Below are 17,576 nucleotides of genomic sequence, written 5' to 3' on the forward strand. Positions count from 1 at the left end.
AGCAGGTGGACTGTAGTGTACACAGTCTGGGCTATAATAACAGCACAGGCATGGGGCCCGGCCGGGCTCAGCCCGAAGAGGCAACGTGGCTCCCCCTTCTCATGGTCTCACCACCCGTGGGAGGGGTCAAAGGGGTCGGGTGCAATGCGAGCTGGGCGGCAGCCAAAGGCGGGAACCCTGGCGGTCCGATCCTCGGCTGCAGAAGTTAGCTCTTGGGACATGGAATGTCACCTCTCTGGCAGGGAAGGAGCCCGAACTGGTGTGTGAGGCAGAGAAGTTCCGACTGGATATAGTCGGACTTGCCTCCACACACAGCCTAGGTTCCGGTACCAGTCCTCTCGAGAGGGATTGGACTCTCTTTCACTCTGGAGTTGCTCACGGTGAGAGGCGCAGAGCAGGTGTGGGCATGCTCATTGCCCCCCGGCTCAGTGCCTGTACATTGGGGTTCACACCGGTGGACGAGAGGGTTGCATCCCTCCGCCTGCGGGTGGGGGGACGGGTCCTGACTGTTGTTTGTGCATATGCACCAAACAGCAGCTCAGCATACCCACCCTTTTTGGAGTCCTTGGAGGGTGTGCTGGAGAGTACTCCTGCTGGGGACTCCCTTGTTCTACTGGGGGACTTCAATGCTCACGTAGGCAATGACAGTGAGACCTGGAGGGGCGTGATTGGGAGGAACGGCCCCCCTGATCAGAACTCGAGTGGTGTTTTGTTATTGGACTTCTGTGCTTGTCACGGACTGTCCATAACGAACACCTTGTTCAAACATAAGGGTGTCCACATGTGCACTTGGCACCAGGACACCCTAGGCCGTAGTTCGATGATCGACCTTGTGGTCGTGTCATCGGATTTGCGGCCGCATGTTCTGGACACTCGGGTGAAGAGAGGGGCGGAGCTGTCAACTGATCACAACCTGGTGGTGAGTAGGCTCCGATGGTGGGGGAAGATGCCGGTCCGTCCTGGCAGACCCAAACGTATTGTGAGGGTTTGTTGGCAGACCGGGGTGGTAGTTCCTCTTTTTAAAAAGGAGGACCGGAGGTTGTGTTCCAACTACAGAGGAATCACACTCCTCAGCCTCCATGGTAAGGTCTATTTAGGGGTGCTGGAGAGGAGGGTCCGTCAGGAAGTCGAGCCTCAGATTGAGGAGGAGCAGTGTGGTTTTCGTCCCGGCCGTGGAACAGTGGACCAGCTCTACACCCTTAGCAGGGTTCTCGAGGGTATGTGGGAATTCGCCCAACCAGTCTACATGTGTTTTGTGGACTTGGAGAAGGCGTTTGACCGTGTCCCTCGGGGAGTTCTGTGGGGGGTGCTTCGTGGGTATGGAGTACCGAACCCCCTGATACGGGCTGTTCGGTCACTATACCACCGATGTCAGGGTTTGGTTCGCATCGCCGACAGTAAGTCGGAATCGTTTCCAGTGAGTGTAGGACTCCGCCAAGGCTGCCCTTTGTCACCGATTCTGTTCATAACCTTTATGGACAGAATCTCTAGGCGCAGCCGAAGCGTTGAGGGGGTGCGTTTTGGTGGCCTCAGTATTGCATCCCTGCTTTTTGCAGATGATGTGGTACTGTTGGCTCCTTCAAACAGGGGTCTCCAACTCTCACTGGAGCGTTTTGCAGCCGAGTGTGAAGCGGTTGGGATGAAAATCAGCACCTCCAAATCTGAAACCATGGTCCTCAGTCAGAAAAGGGTGGAGTGCCCCCTCCGGGTTGGGGGGGAGATCTTTCCCCAAGTGGAGGAGTTTAAGTATCTTGGGGTCTTGTTCACGAGTGAGGGCAGGAGGGAGCGGGAGATCGACAGGCGGATCGGTGCAGCGTCTGCTGTGATGCGGACGTTGTATCGGTCTGTCGTGGTGAAGAAGGAGCTGAGCCAAAGGGCGAAGCTCTCAATTTACCGGTCGATCTACGTTCCAACCCTCATCTATGGTCACGAGCTATGGGTCGTGACCGAAAGAACGAGATCCCGGATACAAGCAGCCGAAATGAGTTTTCTCCGCAGGGTGTCCGGGCTCTCCCTTAGAGATAAGGTGAGAAGCTCAGTCATCCGGGAGGGGCTCCGAGTCGAGCCGCTTCTCCTCCACATCGAGAGGAGCCAGATGAGGTGGCTTGGGCATCTGATTCGGATTCGCACCTGAACGCCTCCCTGGTGAGGTGTTCCGGGCATGTCCCACCGGGAGGAGACCCCGAGGAAGACCCAGGACACGCTGGAGAGACTATGTCACCCAGCTGGCCTGGGAACGCCTCAGGATCCCCCGGGGAGAGCTGGAAGAAGTAGCTAGGGAGAGGGAAGTCTGGGCTTCCCTGCTAAAGCTGTTGCCCCCGCGACCCGGCCCCGGATAAGCGGTAGAAGATGGATGGATGGAGGCATGTCCAACAATAGAATTGTAATAGATACCCTTCTCCACTCCTTCCTCAGTCATTTGATTATCACTGCCCATTAGGGGTGAATTTAAGGTATGCACTTTCAAGTGCTCGGACCCTAACAAAAATTTCAGGCACAATTTAATTTGCAAATACAACGCATCTTCATAATCTATCCAACACCTTTTGGAAAGTGTATTAGGGACCAAAATAATCTATATATATATTGCGCGTCGTCCCCCACGCGGTCTGTCCTTCCGTCTGTCCCTTTTCAAAACGTACCTACTTCACCGCGCCGCTGCGCGCCGCCACTGCGCCGCTCAGGCAGTGGCTCACTACGATCGCGCGGGCATCTTAGCGAAAAAATGTTGTCTACCCACAAGCATTGCAATGAAAGTGTTAGTTATTTAGTAGAGCTAAACATCTCTTATTTTTCGCGATAAGCAATGAAGATGAACAAAAAGTTGAACCAAGCAACAACACTTTTGTGGGCCGAAGGCCCACCTTACCAGCCTTCCGCAGGAACTAGCTGATGAGCCGCCCGTAGGGCGGCGAACCAGCTAGTAGTTTTATAAGATTAAGATTAAGAAAACCTTTATTAGTATAAATAGGGGAACATGCAAATTGCAGACATGTTTTTCACTTCTATCAGAGTTAATTTGGAATACAGTACTTGTTGTGGTTGCGGTATTGGAATATGATTCGAAAAACAAACGAAGAGCAGACTTTTTTAATACACCCACTTAGGGATGAACACTTTACTTAATAAAATAAAGTTTTATATTAAGGCATGTGCTGATATTAGAGTAAAATAGTATTAAAGCTGAGAGCAAAAATATTGTGGTGTCATGGTATAAAAAATTAGAGCTCTAAAATGTCCTATTTTTTAAATATCACGGTAAATAAAAAACTTATTTTCCCAATGACCGCAATCTACTTTATTTCGTCATTATTATTTATAATCTAAGTTCTTAATAAGTCACAGTGTCCCATCACCATGGGGATAAGTAGTACCAGTTGCACCATGTTATTTTTTTAGGACAATGCACATGACTGGATATAGCAAAAACATATCCATGTAAGTATGCCCTGTTTCGTGCAGCTGCTCACATATTCCTCCCTCTCTTCTGCGTGTGACTGCTCAGCCCTCCCCTCTCTGCTCAGCCAAAAAAGGTGTCTCATCACTTAACTTGAAAGAGCGGCTCATTCAGCGATCCCTGCAAGGAAGGCAGTCATATTAAAGCCCTGACCAAACTAACACTTTGTGTCTAACGGACTCAATTTGGATTACAAATAAATGTAAAACACCCTGAGTACGCCTGATCTCGTCAGATCTCGGAAGCTAAGCAGGGTGGGCCTGGTTAAAACTTGGATGGGTACCAGGTTGAATTCCAGCTCCGGCTTCCTTGTGTAGAGTTTGCATGTTCTCCTCAAGCCTGTGTGGGTTTTCTCCAGGTACTCCAGTTTCCTCCCACATTCCAAAAACATGCATGGCAGGCTGACTGAACACTCTAAATTGGCCCTAGGTGTGATTGTGAGCATGGACGGTTGCACGTCTGTGTGGGTGTCCCCCGCCGACTGCCCGAAGACAGCTGTGATAGGCTCCAGTACCCCCCCCCCCCCCCCCCCGCGAACCTTGTGAGGATAAGCGGATTGGAAAATGGATGGATGGATGGTTGAATGTAAAACTTAAATATTAAACCACAGAGTTGTGTGCCAGAAATGCCAACTGAGAAGTAGGGAACAACACAAGTAATTAAAACACAATTTGACACAATGACTGGCCAATTCAAACTGTTTACAAAACAATGTTGTATCAAAATAAGAGGACACGGTGCTTGAGCACCCCAAGCGAGGGTATGACAGGGACATCAGGCCACGCAGGGAAGTCAGAGCCTCCCTGTCCTCTCCCCTCCCTACATGTGAAGAGTAAAAAAAGTAATAATTAAAAACTAAAGAGGATTGAAAGTGCAGTGGCATCAAGGGAAGTCCCCTTCTGCTGCCGAAAGGCGGCAGTGCTGAGCTGAAGCGCAGTTCTCCTAACATGGTGTCAAAATCCGGTCCTTGAGCGACGTTGTCCTGCATGTTTTCCATCTCTCCCGGCTACAACGCACCTGATGCAAAATGATCAGCTCATCAGGAAGCTCTATAGGAGCCTGATCATGACCCTGATAATTTGAATCAGGTGTGTTGCAGCAGGGAGTCATGGAAAACTTGCAGCACACTGGTTGAGAACTGGAGTAGACGGTTGTGGACATGCAGACCCAGCCACTATCTTTAACGTGGCACCCCCATCAATATCTTTCATTCACTTGTATTGACGTTACTGTGTTTGGCTCCAATAAATTGATCTTAACTCATGAAATTCTTTACCAATCACTTAAACATTTTCATATACAGGCCCACAGGCATTACACATTTAGGCTGAAGTATCTGTTCAAAAGCAAGATTAAGAGTTAGGGACAGACACTGAAAAAAAATACCACACAAGTGAAAATAACTATGCTTTGAACATTTGTCTGGAGACAAAACGTCTGCTGAACTTTGCTGTAGCAAAGTCTCAAATTAAAGAATTCTCTTGCGTTACCCGTCATATCGCACAGATGGAAAGCCGTGTAAACCAGATGATGCAGCAGCGATTAAAAGCACTTCGCTTGTTTGGTAAATTGTTTACCAATGTTCAGCATGGCAGGAAATTTTCCATAGATTATACTATTCTGAGGATTTCTGTAGTTGTGCACCACTCCTTACCCCACACCCTGACCTCATTTCACTTCTAAACAAGCAGACGTCGCAATGTGTAGCACAGTGGGTCTAATAATATTAAGGGATTAGCAAGAGACCCTTCATCACACTTTGGTCGAAGGGCATGATCCTGAGATCACTTCATCAGCTCTATTTGTCTTATGTCCCTCCAGCCAGATGATGGGGGATACAAAAAGGCCTCCTCGGTTATAATCATGGTGAATCATATACACCAAAGCACACATTTTAAGCATACATGCATCTAGACTGCGGATCTGTGGGATGATGCGTTTTATTTAACAACAATGCAATGTTCACCCCTAGGCAGGGTGACAACGAGTCCAGCCCCTACAATGTGCAGTATGTCTTCGTGTAGGTTCCATGCTGGTGCTTTTGTATGAAGTGTTCAAAGAATGGCCATACACAGTATAAGGCCCACTGCGACATTTGTGATGTTATGTGAATCGCTTTGAGTTATCATCCCTTTATGGCAATCACTTCGATAATCTACCTACTGCATGTACTCTACATGCAAAAAGAAAAATGCAAAGTTACTCAACATCAAATACTCTTTGGGATGCCAAAGAATGACTCATAGTTTTGAAGCCCTGAGAAGTGGAGAGTAAATGATGTAAACAGCAAAGAGTACAAAATGAATCATCCAGTGTTAAAAATTTGGGGACAGTGTTAGAAATAGTTGAATCAACGCCACTGAGTAATAAATTAGGCAGTGTAGTCTAGGATGTAACAATGATACACTGTTAAAACGGAGTGTCACCTGGATTTGGCCCTGATTGGTGTCTATTTTTGAAATAGAAACCACGCCCTTACGTAATGTCTGAAGTTGGCTGGTTATAGATTCGAGACAATTTTCTTCACCATCATTTTCCCCCTCACTTGTGTAGAGAGGAGCTGTCCATTTCCTTATGGCCCTTCTTGGTCACAGGTTCTTTCCTTTCTCTATAAGGTATATAATAAAGACCCAACACCACGTCATCTTTTCTGCAGTTTATCACAACACAATACGAATCGATTCCGGATTCTGAGAGTTTCAGATTCCGTCAGGAAGCAAAAGAAAAATACAGACTCGTGTTTATACAGGGGGGTAATATGTTAATGAGAGGCGGTCAGTCCTGCCCCTTATGTAAAAATCTGAGAAAAAGGAAGGTTATTGCAATTCGATCTTGGCATGAGAAGTCCAGGACTGAAAAGTACAGAGCTCTCCTGCTGTGCATAAATCTTGAGATAAGAGTTCCTCCTCAGGGGAACGTGACGGTCTCCAGAGGTGGGGGATGCAAAAGAACACACTACGGGGCTGTTAATCACTCAATGGAAAAGATGATACAAACAGATGTTCATGTGAGAGACTGATCCCAACAGTACTCATAGTAAGGCTAAATTCCTCAACACTTGCAAGACAGAATCAGACTTCCCTAAAATAGGCAAAACTCTCACATGATGGTATTTGATTAACTTAACTTGGTTTCCACTTGAGCTGTCCATTACATATTGTTCAAAAAAGACCAGTTGTGACTTATACTGCTGTTTTATATGTGTTTAATAAAAGAAAAATGTTTTCAATTGAACTATTGTAATATGTTTTATTTAAATTCGGGAGGCAAAGGGGTAATTTCCCACACACTGTATTGTGCATGAATGCTCAATAGTGTTCATCCAAACACTCATACATGTTATTATTACTACACTATCAACCATACATTTTGTTGCTGTAACACACTATTGGATGTTGAATATTTAACACTTGTAAATGGGACTGTAACACCAGGTATAGTGTGGATTTATAGAGACACTTTGCCGGTATTAAAATTAACATCATATTGTGTTGAATTAACACCAGCTGATATAGTTTATAGTACCCTTTATCGACCAAGAAGGATAGATTGATTCAAAGTTAATAAGGAACCCTGAATGCCTCGCTGTGATGTAATATAAAAAAAAATTGATATCCATTCATTCTCATCAAATATTTATATCCATATAAAGTAGAAATTGTGATTTCATTTTAATAATACTGCAATGAGACAACATTTTGGAAAATGTTAATGTGCTTATTGGAATAGCTGAGTAGCCGGCGTCTGTGTTTGAGTCACTGGTTTGCACCTGCTTCAAACAGATTCATTGAGCAGAACACAGAGATACACACAAGCATCCATGCACACACACACACACGCGCACACACAGGCACACACACACACACGGGCACACACGGGCACACACACACACACAACCGCACACACACACACACAACACGACACGACACGCGTGAAGAGATCATAGAGCTTTGTGTAAACTACCACTAGTAAATAAACCAGCTCTCTGACACACACAGCCAGACATTTGATTGTGCGCCAGTGTGTGTTTTTCTACACAATACAATATGCCATAATAGGCAATAAAATTGAAAAAAAAAACTGTACTGTATAGTCTTTTGACATGAAAACATACATACAGCATCAACCACATAAGTTAAAGTTATACATGTCATACATGGCAAAATAATTTCCAAGTTAAACACAATATTTATTTTGTGTGTTGCCCTTCTCGTGTGCAGTCTGTGGGTTCCAGGTGGCCCCTCGGAGGTGCCGATCCTTGCCTTTGGCATGAATGGAGATTGCTTGGGGCTCTTCTGTCGCTCGTCGAACCCTCCTCGTCCCCCGCCTCCTCTTTCCTCTTTCTACTGTGTTGCGGCATTGGGGGTTGCTCCCCATTCGCCTTGGGGCCTTTTTAGACATTGGGACTGCGAACTGCACTCATCTCCCTCTGAGGTCGGCTGGGTGGACTGTCCTACAATCATGCCTCATATCACATGTCCCACAATTAGCTACAAAATTGACTTTAAATATTCCTCACAAGGCACTTTTACCTCTAGGGAGCCTGTTGAAGGGATTCAATGGTGCTGGTGGAATTGTATTGCTTATGCTCTGTGTTCATATTCACCCAGGTCTTAATAGACATTGATATCATCTGCTCTTAAGTAGGTGATAAAAAAATGCCTCCTGTGTTGAAGAAATTACTACGATGGGCCGATCGGTCCCAGGAGGTGATGTTTTGACTGATGACAAAATGGACTTAACATTTCAGGATACACAGCATTTCAATATAACAACTCAATCACGCAAAAGTCACTTACTTCAAGTAGTTTGCATCTATTCAATATGCAATGTAAAGAACTCTGTGACACTCAAACATAAAAATATATAATCTCTAAGTGTCAAAATGCATTGCAATGACAAACCAAGGATCCTTTAGGGTTTTGTATACAGTATTTGATAAATGAAATATGGATGCCACATCCTCATTTTAAGGCAATACAACACTCCAAGACCAGGCGTGTCAAACTCCGGTCCTGGAGGGCCACTGTCCTGCATGTTTTCCAAGTCTCCCTGTTGCAACACACCTGATTCAAATGAACAGGTTCAATGTCAGGCTTGCGCAGAGCTTGTAAATGATCTGATCATTTGAATCAGATGTGTTGCAACAGGAATGGAGCCAGAACGGTCCCCTGCGGCGCTCCAGTGCTGAGGAGAAGCCTGTCCGACTCACAGCTCTGCAACCTCACGTACTGCGGCCGATTTTGAGGTAGTCTATGATCCATGCTGTAAGATGGTGGTCCACTCCGGCGTTCTGCCGTTTGCCTCCCAGTAAGTTGGGCTGGATGGTGTTGAAGGTACTGGAGAAATCAAAGAACATGATTCTCACAGTGCTCCCAGCCTTCTCCAAGTGTGACAGCACTGAGTGGAGGAGGTAGATAATGGCGATGCCAGGCTGATAGGCAAACTGCAGCGGGTCCAGTGGTCACCAGCGGTCGAAGGTGGGCGAGGACGAGTCTCTCCAGTGTCTTCATCAGGTGAGACGTCAGCGCCACTGGTCTGTAGCTGTTCAGCTCCTTAGGGTGGGGAGTCTTGGGCACTGGGACCAGGCACAAAGTTTTCCACAGCTGTGGAGCTCTGCCCAGCTTCAGGCTCAGGTTGAACATGTGCTGGACAATGTCACACAGCTGGTCAGAGCAGGTCCTGAGGAGCCGGGAACTGATCTTGTCTGGACCTGCTGCCTTCCTCAAATTCATCTTCCTCAGTTGGTTCCTCACCTGCTCTGTTGTGATGGACAGGCAGGAACCAAGTGACAGGCTGTGTTGATGAGAGCTGGTCGAAAGAGGAGGGGGAGGAGAATAAGTCCTCAGTGAGAGTGGTTGCATTTGGTGGTTGGGGGAAGGGACAGACGACTGGTCGAAACGGTTGAAAAAAACGGTTCAGTCTATCTGCCCAGTCCTTGTCCTTCTCAGTCAATGTCTTTGGGCTGTCATGGCCTGAGATGGTTTTCAGGCCCCTCCAGACACCAGTGACATTGCTGGCCTGTAACTGGTCCTCCAATTTCATCCTGTATATCCTGTAAGTCCAAAATATTATTGTCTCTGGTGGCACAGGTTACATATTGCGTGAAGGTTGAAAGGGAGGACGACAGAGAGACATGGTTGAAGTTCCCAGAGATGATCAGCAGGGCGTTGGGGGAGAGCAACTACACCGACTACTAAAATCGAGGGCTATGATGTCAAAGCCAGTGCCGCTGTGCTGAGGGTGAGTGTTGTTGGAAGCACAGATTAGCTAATAGTATTCTCAGTGTTAGCTGGGATGAGCTGTACTCATAAATTCTGATGAGCACATGTAAAACATGAACTTTCGCTGTCATTCCTTCCTTCATGCATTCATTCATTTTATACCCCCTAAATCCTGTCCTAGTTCACATAGAAATAAGCACATGACGCTTGAAATGACCGGTCACCATGATAAAGCTCTAAAAACTGTCACTTTAGTTTACGCTCATCTTAGACAAAAAAAGTTGCAGGACCAGAACAGACACAGACAAAACACTGCATTTAATTGTAGTTACACCTACGACAAGTGTCCCTTCTTTTCCTCCCAAATTAATCCAATGAGCAATGTTAATCAACGTCAATGTTTCATGAAGTGCAACCTGTTTTTTTTTCAGTAAATCAAAAGGATTTCTTTTCTTATTTAGTGTCGAAAGTACAGTTCGATGCGTCTGTTCCACTCGAAAAATGTTAACATTTCACTGTGTGTTCTGGTTCGTATTCTGATAATAAACAGACAGTTTATCATGACAGTAAAATATTGATTTAATTTTCACATTAATGTTCACCATAAAGCAAGTTAGCAAGTTCAAAGCAAGTTCATTCTCCAAAACCCGCTTAGCTATGATCTAATTCTACATAAACACATACAAACACTATATTATATATAAAATAATATATATATATATATATATATATATAAACACATAACACGGGGTAGGACTAGATACGTATTTTACGTCTTCCTACTCTCTTGAACATAATAATTGTGTTGAATGATGACTGATTTTATTTCCTTTTTACTATTTTACTTACGTTACTTTCTGTCAAATTATGACTGTACATGTTTTATGTTCAAGAAACAAAACGAAAGCTGCTTTGTGAACTGAATGTGGCGATGCTTATCTCAATGATGAGTGAAAAATGCATGCTGTGTGCAGAGTATCACACTCGCATGCAACAAGCCAGCTCTAGAAAGAGAAAAAGCTCAATACTCAGGACCTGTAAACTCATAAATACCCTCCTAATAAATAGGGAAGACACATTGATCATCGCCAGTCAATCACAGAGAACAATTTGACACGGGCAACAATTGTAACCCGCATTCGCAGCAGCACCACTAAATGGGGACTGAACCCTCTCCACCTACGTGGGATACAGACGAGTGAACCGCTTACCAATCAGTGACTTGAGATTCTGTCAATCAACTCACAAGCGGTACAAAGGAAAACCGTCATGGCTTTCATAGTATCATACAGAACCACATATACAGTAATATAACATTGTCCATGTACTTATTGTCAGTGCAAAAGATTTTTTGACAGTCATGTTTCGCCAAGGACATTTCGAACTGCAGCACCGTGGGGCAGGAAAATCCCTTCAAACTTTGTTCCAGGGATAACAGCCTAGATGAGAATAAATTATATGCTGACGAGTGCAGATGTTACTTAGAACAAAGCCTGCAAGACAATGAAGTCTGATGTGCCAAGCATGCTATGGGAGATGGCTGATGCTTGTCAGTGGGGACTGAGGCTGTCATATCAGCAACGAGACCTGATAGCATCTCGGACGTCAATGTCGCTCCTCTTGTTTTCTCTTCTCATTTCCTCTACTCGCTGCTACACTGTCAAACTTTCCACTTGCCTTTCCCTCTACTGTCCTTTTCTTTTCTTCGAACCCTTTGCACACACACCGAGAACTTCAGGCTCTAAATCGGAACAAACCATAATCAGTATGATACATCTGGTTAAACTCTGTTTTAGAGTCAAACTAAATCCTAAATCCAAACTCAAATTTACAACGCATTTTATATGTGCCTCCACCTGTTTAAGGGACCAAAAATACCGGGACAAATGAACAAGTCTAAATCCGATTGTCACTTTTCAATACATTGTTGCAAATCTTTTGCAATCAAGGAGAGCCTGAAGTCTCGAAGCCCTGGACATTTATTCGTAATCCGTCACATATTGTGTATGGCTTTTCCAATTTCAGTTCGACCTCAGAAAATTATTTCAACAGCTTGCAATGTTTTAATTGCAACATCAGCAGCACTAACACGGTCATGAATAGCATTGACTGAGAAACCCACTGACCTCCAACAAACACAGACAGCAAGAGAAACGGAGCACAAGAAAAGTGCGATATAGCTAGAAATGCAATCTCATGATTGCCCAAATCCCAAATCAAGCACTAACTTTCAGAAGACTAACTTTCTACCCTGGCTGGCAAGGCAGGAGAAAATAAGTTATTTCTCATCTGTCACTTCCTTGCTTTCACCCATCATTCGGTAACAAGTGACACCGAGGTCAGCTTAGTACAGAATGCTCTTGTTTTGGTTTTAAATGTGGAGATGATTCTGCTGCTGCTCAGTGCCGTGGTGTAACTACTGGAGAGGTAGACAGGCCCACTAGCCAACCCAAAAGGGCTGAAAAAAACCCATTGGCTTTTTGCATTATTATCACAGATTGTTTGGTTTTAGAAACAGTAAAGTCGTTCAGAAAATGGATGGATGGATAAACATCTACTGTATATTATAAGTGCTTTGCTTTAGTTTAGTGTGCTGTCTAAACTTCTCATTCATACATCCATCCATTTTCAAATCGGCTTATCCTCACAAGGGTCATGGGACAATTTAGAGGGTTCAATTAACCTCCTGTGAATGTTTTTGGAATGTGGGAGGAAACCGGAGTACCTGGAGAAAACCCACGCAGGCCCGGGGAGAACATGCAAACTCCACACAGGGAGGCCGGTGAATTTAAATGTTTTGATTTTTTCTTCAAATGGTAGGGGTTATACTTTGTCATGAGAAAACCTAATGAAAAATACATTTACACATATGTCTGATGCTGCAAGTACTTAAAACATGTTACTGAGCTCCCTGCTGATCGGCTAACTTGGTGCGCAGATATCAATGAAAACAATTTACATATTCACTTGGAATAAAATAAAATTAAAAAAAAAACATTAATCTTCACTGGCTATTTGCTTTTGAGCAAACGAAGCACAATTGTGGTTAGAAGGCAGTTTCCAAATGCCCACTCCACAGCCGTCAGTGAGATGAGATATCACCCGCAAGTGGAGATGTTCTTGCACTTCCTTTTAAAGGCACTTGTGTGCGCCAATCTCATGGATGGACACCCCCCACCCCCAACGATTCTTTTCACCATGTAGAGTTGTAGACCCTCTCGTGCCCTTAATTTAAGGGGGAGCCCTTTCCATTGGATGGCAAACAACTTGGCTGCATTCCCTACCGCAACGGCACAAAATGGTGTAAACAACCCTTTCGAGCTGTGCCAGTCCCCCAAACAACCAAAAGAAAAAAATTCCATCCATACACACAGTTGAGACTGAGCGCTACGGTACACTTGAGCTGTGCACAAAAAATAGGGCCTGTTGTCTGCCTCACTGTTGGAAACGGACATATTTTATTGTATTACTGATCTGATTCTCACTTCAGAGTGGTGATTGTAGGTCGGAAACGGAGGGAGCATGTATAGTTTGAAGACAGGGCACTCTGTTACTTTTACAAAATGTACATGATTAGTCATGTCGTGTACACTCCTTTACACAATATAATCTTATTGGAAGTGTTGCACTATGTCAACTTGTAATTTATTGTCACAAAGTTAAGCCATGGCTGTTGTACACAGTTGCGCACACACACACACACGCACACACACAAACGCACGCACGCACGCACACACGCACATACACTTGCTGTTAGTTTTGCTTTGTTGGTAGACGGCAAACATTAAACTTTCATGTCAATATTAAGTTTTAATGTTACACAATTTGTGTTTTATACCTCCACACAGTAATTCTGTGACTCTTCCAAACATGATAGAAAACAACTCTTCTCATCACGTGTGTCTCACGCAACTCGGTCACAGATCATGCGACACTACAGCGCCCTACAATAGCTACACTCGGAGGGAATCCCTTCTATCAGACAAACGTAATATTTAACACCTCAAAGGAGGTCCTCAGCAAAGGATTTGAATCCTTATGATCCTTGACCAGCAGGAAGCAGATGCACTGGAGCACTCATGAAAAGTGTCAAAGGGTTCGGGTTATACCAATATGATACCTTGACAATACATTCCTGTTTAACATGTGCTGGATTAGTGATCTTTTTTTATCACTGGTTGAATCGCAGCACAAGTAACACTGTAGAGAGACAGAGAAATAGAGGGACTGATATCACATGGGCGAAAGAGGGAAACCAGACCAACAGACACTCATTTGCTTCTTAGCCATTATGCAGAAACAGGAAGTAGCCCCAGGATCGAGGAGGAAAGTAAAAGTGGCGCTCGGGGTATTCTGTGGGTCACCCCATTACAGGCAGCTGATGGTTGCTTCAATTGCATCCCATGTCTGGATGGGTGGGGGATGGGGGTTCCATAACCATCATTACCGTTCGGCTCAGCGAGGCATTGATGCATGGGATGCCGAGCTATCTGATAGCTTCAGAAGATTTAATGGCGCAAATACTACTGGAACCACGCTTCATAATCTGCTCGTATTTGTAGGAGTATGGCGTTGTGCAAAAGGTATGTGCAGGGTCATGTGGACATATGCAGGTCTGCTAAGTAAGAAGAACCTAGCTGATTCATGCAGGTCAGCCCTGCAGGTGAAGGCTTCTCTCTCTATCCTGCATCACTTCATCCTCCCAGGATCCTCTCTGATGTTCAAACTGCCACGGTCTTGAAATGCCATCCAAGCTGCTATGGGACTCGACCGTGACTGCGCAGATGGACCAGCTACACGAGCGGCGTCTGTGATTGATTCTGAAACCGCTGGCATTGCGACGAATTACTCAAAGACAAGCTAATCCATTACAACTCATGAGCATATGAATGTTGCCTCAGTATCTGCGTTCATGCATACTTGTCTGATTCATGGGTAAGGAAAGCGGCTATTGACTTATTTGATGACTCATGACGATTCTGCTTGTCCACTTAAACCATACAATAGACAACATGGGCTGACTGAATGGCACTGAATGAAAACATCGTTATTTGACAATGAAAAATGCATCCTGCCACAAAACAAACAACAGGACTCTAAATGAGCAGTTCACTACACCAGACACAAAATTCTAATGTTACCTAATATTATGCTGAGATGTTAATCTCAGTACATCTAGAAAAACACTCGCAATAGGGGGTTTGCTGGAATGTAGGGATATGTTGCTCTGTGGCCCCCAAAAAAGTGGTGGGCCAAAAAGGCTTGTGTGAATCAAACTGCACACAGCACTGCAGCTTAGGTGGCTAGATCTTGGAATACATGAGTCATGTTTCTCATTGGGTAGCGCTAGGTAGGGATTGTCTAACTTTCGTTCCATTAGGAATGTTGCCTTAGTGCAAATATTTACCCGGTGATGGAAAACAACAGCTCTAATGCATCATAAAAGCGTATAGTGATCTGACTCACACTGAAGTCCCTGGGCAAGCTTTGAGGCAAATGGGAATAGAGCACAGGCGAGCCAATATGCACAGTTTTACTGACTCTCACTTAACATTTCATTTGGTACACCTGCACAGTCTGAAACTGGTAAAAGAGCCACCTTTATACAGATAGCAAGAACCTGTCAGAGCACAGCTGCACTGCATCATACTCAATGTTGTTTCTTATATTATGATCACCTTATACTATAGGGAGACATATCTCAGTATGATGCAGTGCAAACAAAAAAAAGAAATCCCATGACTTTGCTAATTTAACATTCCGTTTGAGCACGAAACACATCTGGCCAATATGCTCTATGTAAAAGCAGACTTTAGAAACATTTGACTCATTTGTATTGATACCTTGTACAATGGAAACCAGGACTAATTTTGAACTAAGGAAGCAACTACATTATCTCCATTAAAGAAAAAAAAACAAGGCTGGGGAGGTGGTGGGGGGGGGGGGTTTAACATTTAAACGCACCATTCCCTAGCGTAGATATGTATTTTTTTTTATTATTTTTTAACAATGCATAAGATGCTTGAGGTTTATAACCTGGACAAGACAGCCTCGTGGAATATCCCACGAATAAGCAGAGTTAAGGCTCACACGGTAAAGGTTAACGGAATCAGTGACGAAAATCCTCCTGGTCCGCTTTAAGAAAGAAAAAAAAATACTAGCTTTCAATGGACAGCGCCTGGTGCTGAAAGGTTCGAAGAGACATCTGTGCACCGGAGAAGTGTGGGCGCGCGCACGTGACTGCGTGTGCTCTCATGCAGGCGTGCACACAATCACGCGTACTTGGCCACCACAGAGGACACCTTAAATGATCTTTCCAGTGACATATTGTGTAATGCCGATGACGTTTCGTGGATAAAGGTGAAATAACTTAGCGTGTTTGTACATGAAAATGGCGCCCGTAGCCGCCGCTCACGCAACCCACCACAGTGCGGTACAAGAAAGTAGCAGGGAGAAAATCCCGTTCTATTAAAACATATTCAAATTTTATTTTCATAAAGAGCGAAAAAGTATCGAGCCCACGTCGCCTATTTCAACAGCGGCTTAATGTCAAGAGGCGACATGAGCCACGACACATCATGGAGCTTACCAGCAACCGAGCTAGCAGCCATAGCACCAGTGTGAATGAGGTGACAGGAGTGAGCAATTCCTTACTTTAACATGGACTGTTCCTTTGCCTCCTCCTTCTTTTGTCGGTCCATGACACCGAGGATGATCTTCCTCTCCTCCTCTGTGAGGTGGCTGAGGTCCGGCATCTCCGGCATGGCGTCGGCCGCTGTGGCAGCAGGGCCATGACCACCCATGGGCCCTTGTGGAGCGGACATCTTTTACTCACAGTGGCTACAAACACCAGAAAAGAATTTGCATTAGATAAAAGCATTTTTATGACAAAAAATATTTCGTGTCCTGAACAAAATCGGAATGAGTAGTTGCAGCCCGTCGAGGCTAACAGCTGACACGTCGGTTCATGCACACAATAATGTGCTGCAAAATTCAATGTCTAAAAATATAAAATAGTTACTATGAAAAGCTCATGGTGGATTTTCGAGTACGTTATGGGATGTAGGCCGAGGCTGCAGAGGATTGGTACTATCTTGGCTATTGCAGGTTGAAATCAACACAAACATTAGTGCTCTCGAGAAAGCACTCGGGATTAGAAATGGATGCCCCGAATTGAAGCGAACGCTGCAGGCTGAAATCTCCACGTAGTTTTGCAAATATTCGCCCGTTCACGGGGTGGGTCAAGAATAGAAGAAAAAAAGGGAAAATAAACGCTTGCCTTGCCTTTTATTTTGCAGTCATGTTAAATCCTGTCTAACCCATCGCTGCCATCCCTCAGAAAGGATTCACTCGCATGTCAGAATAAAACGTTAGGTCCGTCCGCGTTTGTTTCGGAGTCCTTGTGCCCCCTCTGTCACTGTTTGGCCTGTTTTCATCCAGATTGGTAACACTTAGAGAGTTCTTAAATGCACAAAAATGGATGCAATGAGAGAAGGATGAAGGGGGTAAAAAGAGATGGGGGGGGCGGGGGAGAGGGCATAAGAGGCGGAGCGACGGAAACGCGTTGCAGACTCAAAGGAGGACGCTTGGATGTTCATTGACAGCAGGCGTAAAGCAGCACGGGAAACACGAAGTGGAGCCACTGTGCAGCTGGAACATGTCAATGCCTTATTTTAGCATCATGGCAATGCGACGTGTCGAAATAATAGCTCAAGACAATGGGCCAGATACGTCTAGTACCTTCGCACAGTATTGTGTAATAATATATATATATATATATATTCTATATAGAGGTTTATACACATTAATGCACATCACATAACATTACCTTTTCTGTTTACTACCTCATTGGCAACACGCACACACACACACACACACACACACACACAAGCAAT

At 44.8% G+C, this 17,576-nt stretch overlaps 1 protein-coding gene across 25 annotated transcripts in view; it reads right to left on the reverse strand.

The window, feature by feature from the left end:
* The window catches only part of rims2a (regulating synaptic membrane exocytosis 2a), a 155,479-nt gene extending 138,244 nt beyond the window's left edge, over positions 1 to 17,235 (reverse strand). For 14 of the 25 annotated variants that reach the window (XM_052064602.1, XM_052064599.1, XM_052064592.1 and 11 more), the window contains exons 1-2: positions 16,966 to 17,219; positions 16,336 to 16,521 (exon numbers count right to left, since the gene is read on the reverse strand). In XM_052064602.1, the coding sequence (XP_051920562.1) occupies positions 16,336 to 16,505 (170 nt within the window). In that variant the 5' untranslated portion in view covers positions 16,506 to 16,521; positions 16,966 to 17,219. Of the gene's footprint in view, positions 1 to 16,335; positions 16,522 to 16,702; positions 16,858 to 16,965 lie in introns of those variants that run through there. The other 11 variants (XM_052064605.1, XM_052064598.1, XM_052064595.1 and 8 more) reach the window with 5 other exon arrangements.
* Between the last annotated feature and the right edge of the window lie 341 nt (positions 17,236 to 17,576).

This window comes from Hippocampus zosterae, chromosome 5 (genome assembly GCF_025434085.1).
Source record: "Hippocampus zosterae strain Florida chromosome 5, ASM2543408v3, whole genome shotgun sequence".
Taxonomy (NCBI): Eukaryota; Metazoa; Chordata; class Actinopteri; order Syngnathiformes; family Syngnathidae; genus Hippocampus; species Hippocampus zosterae.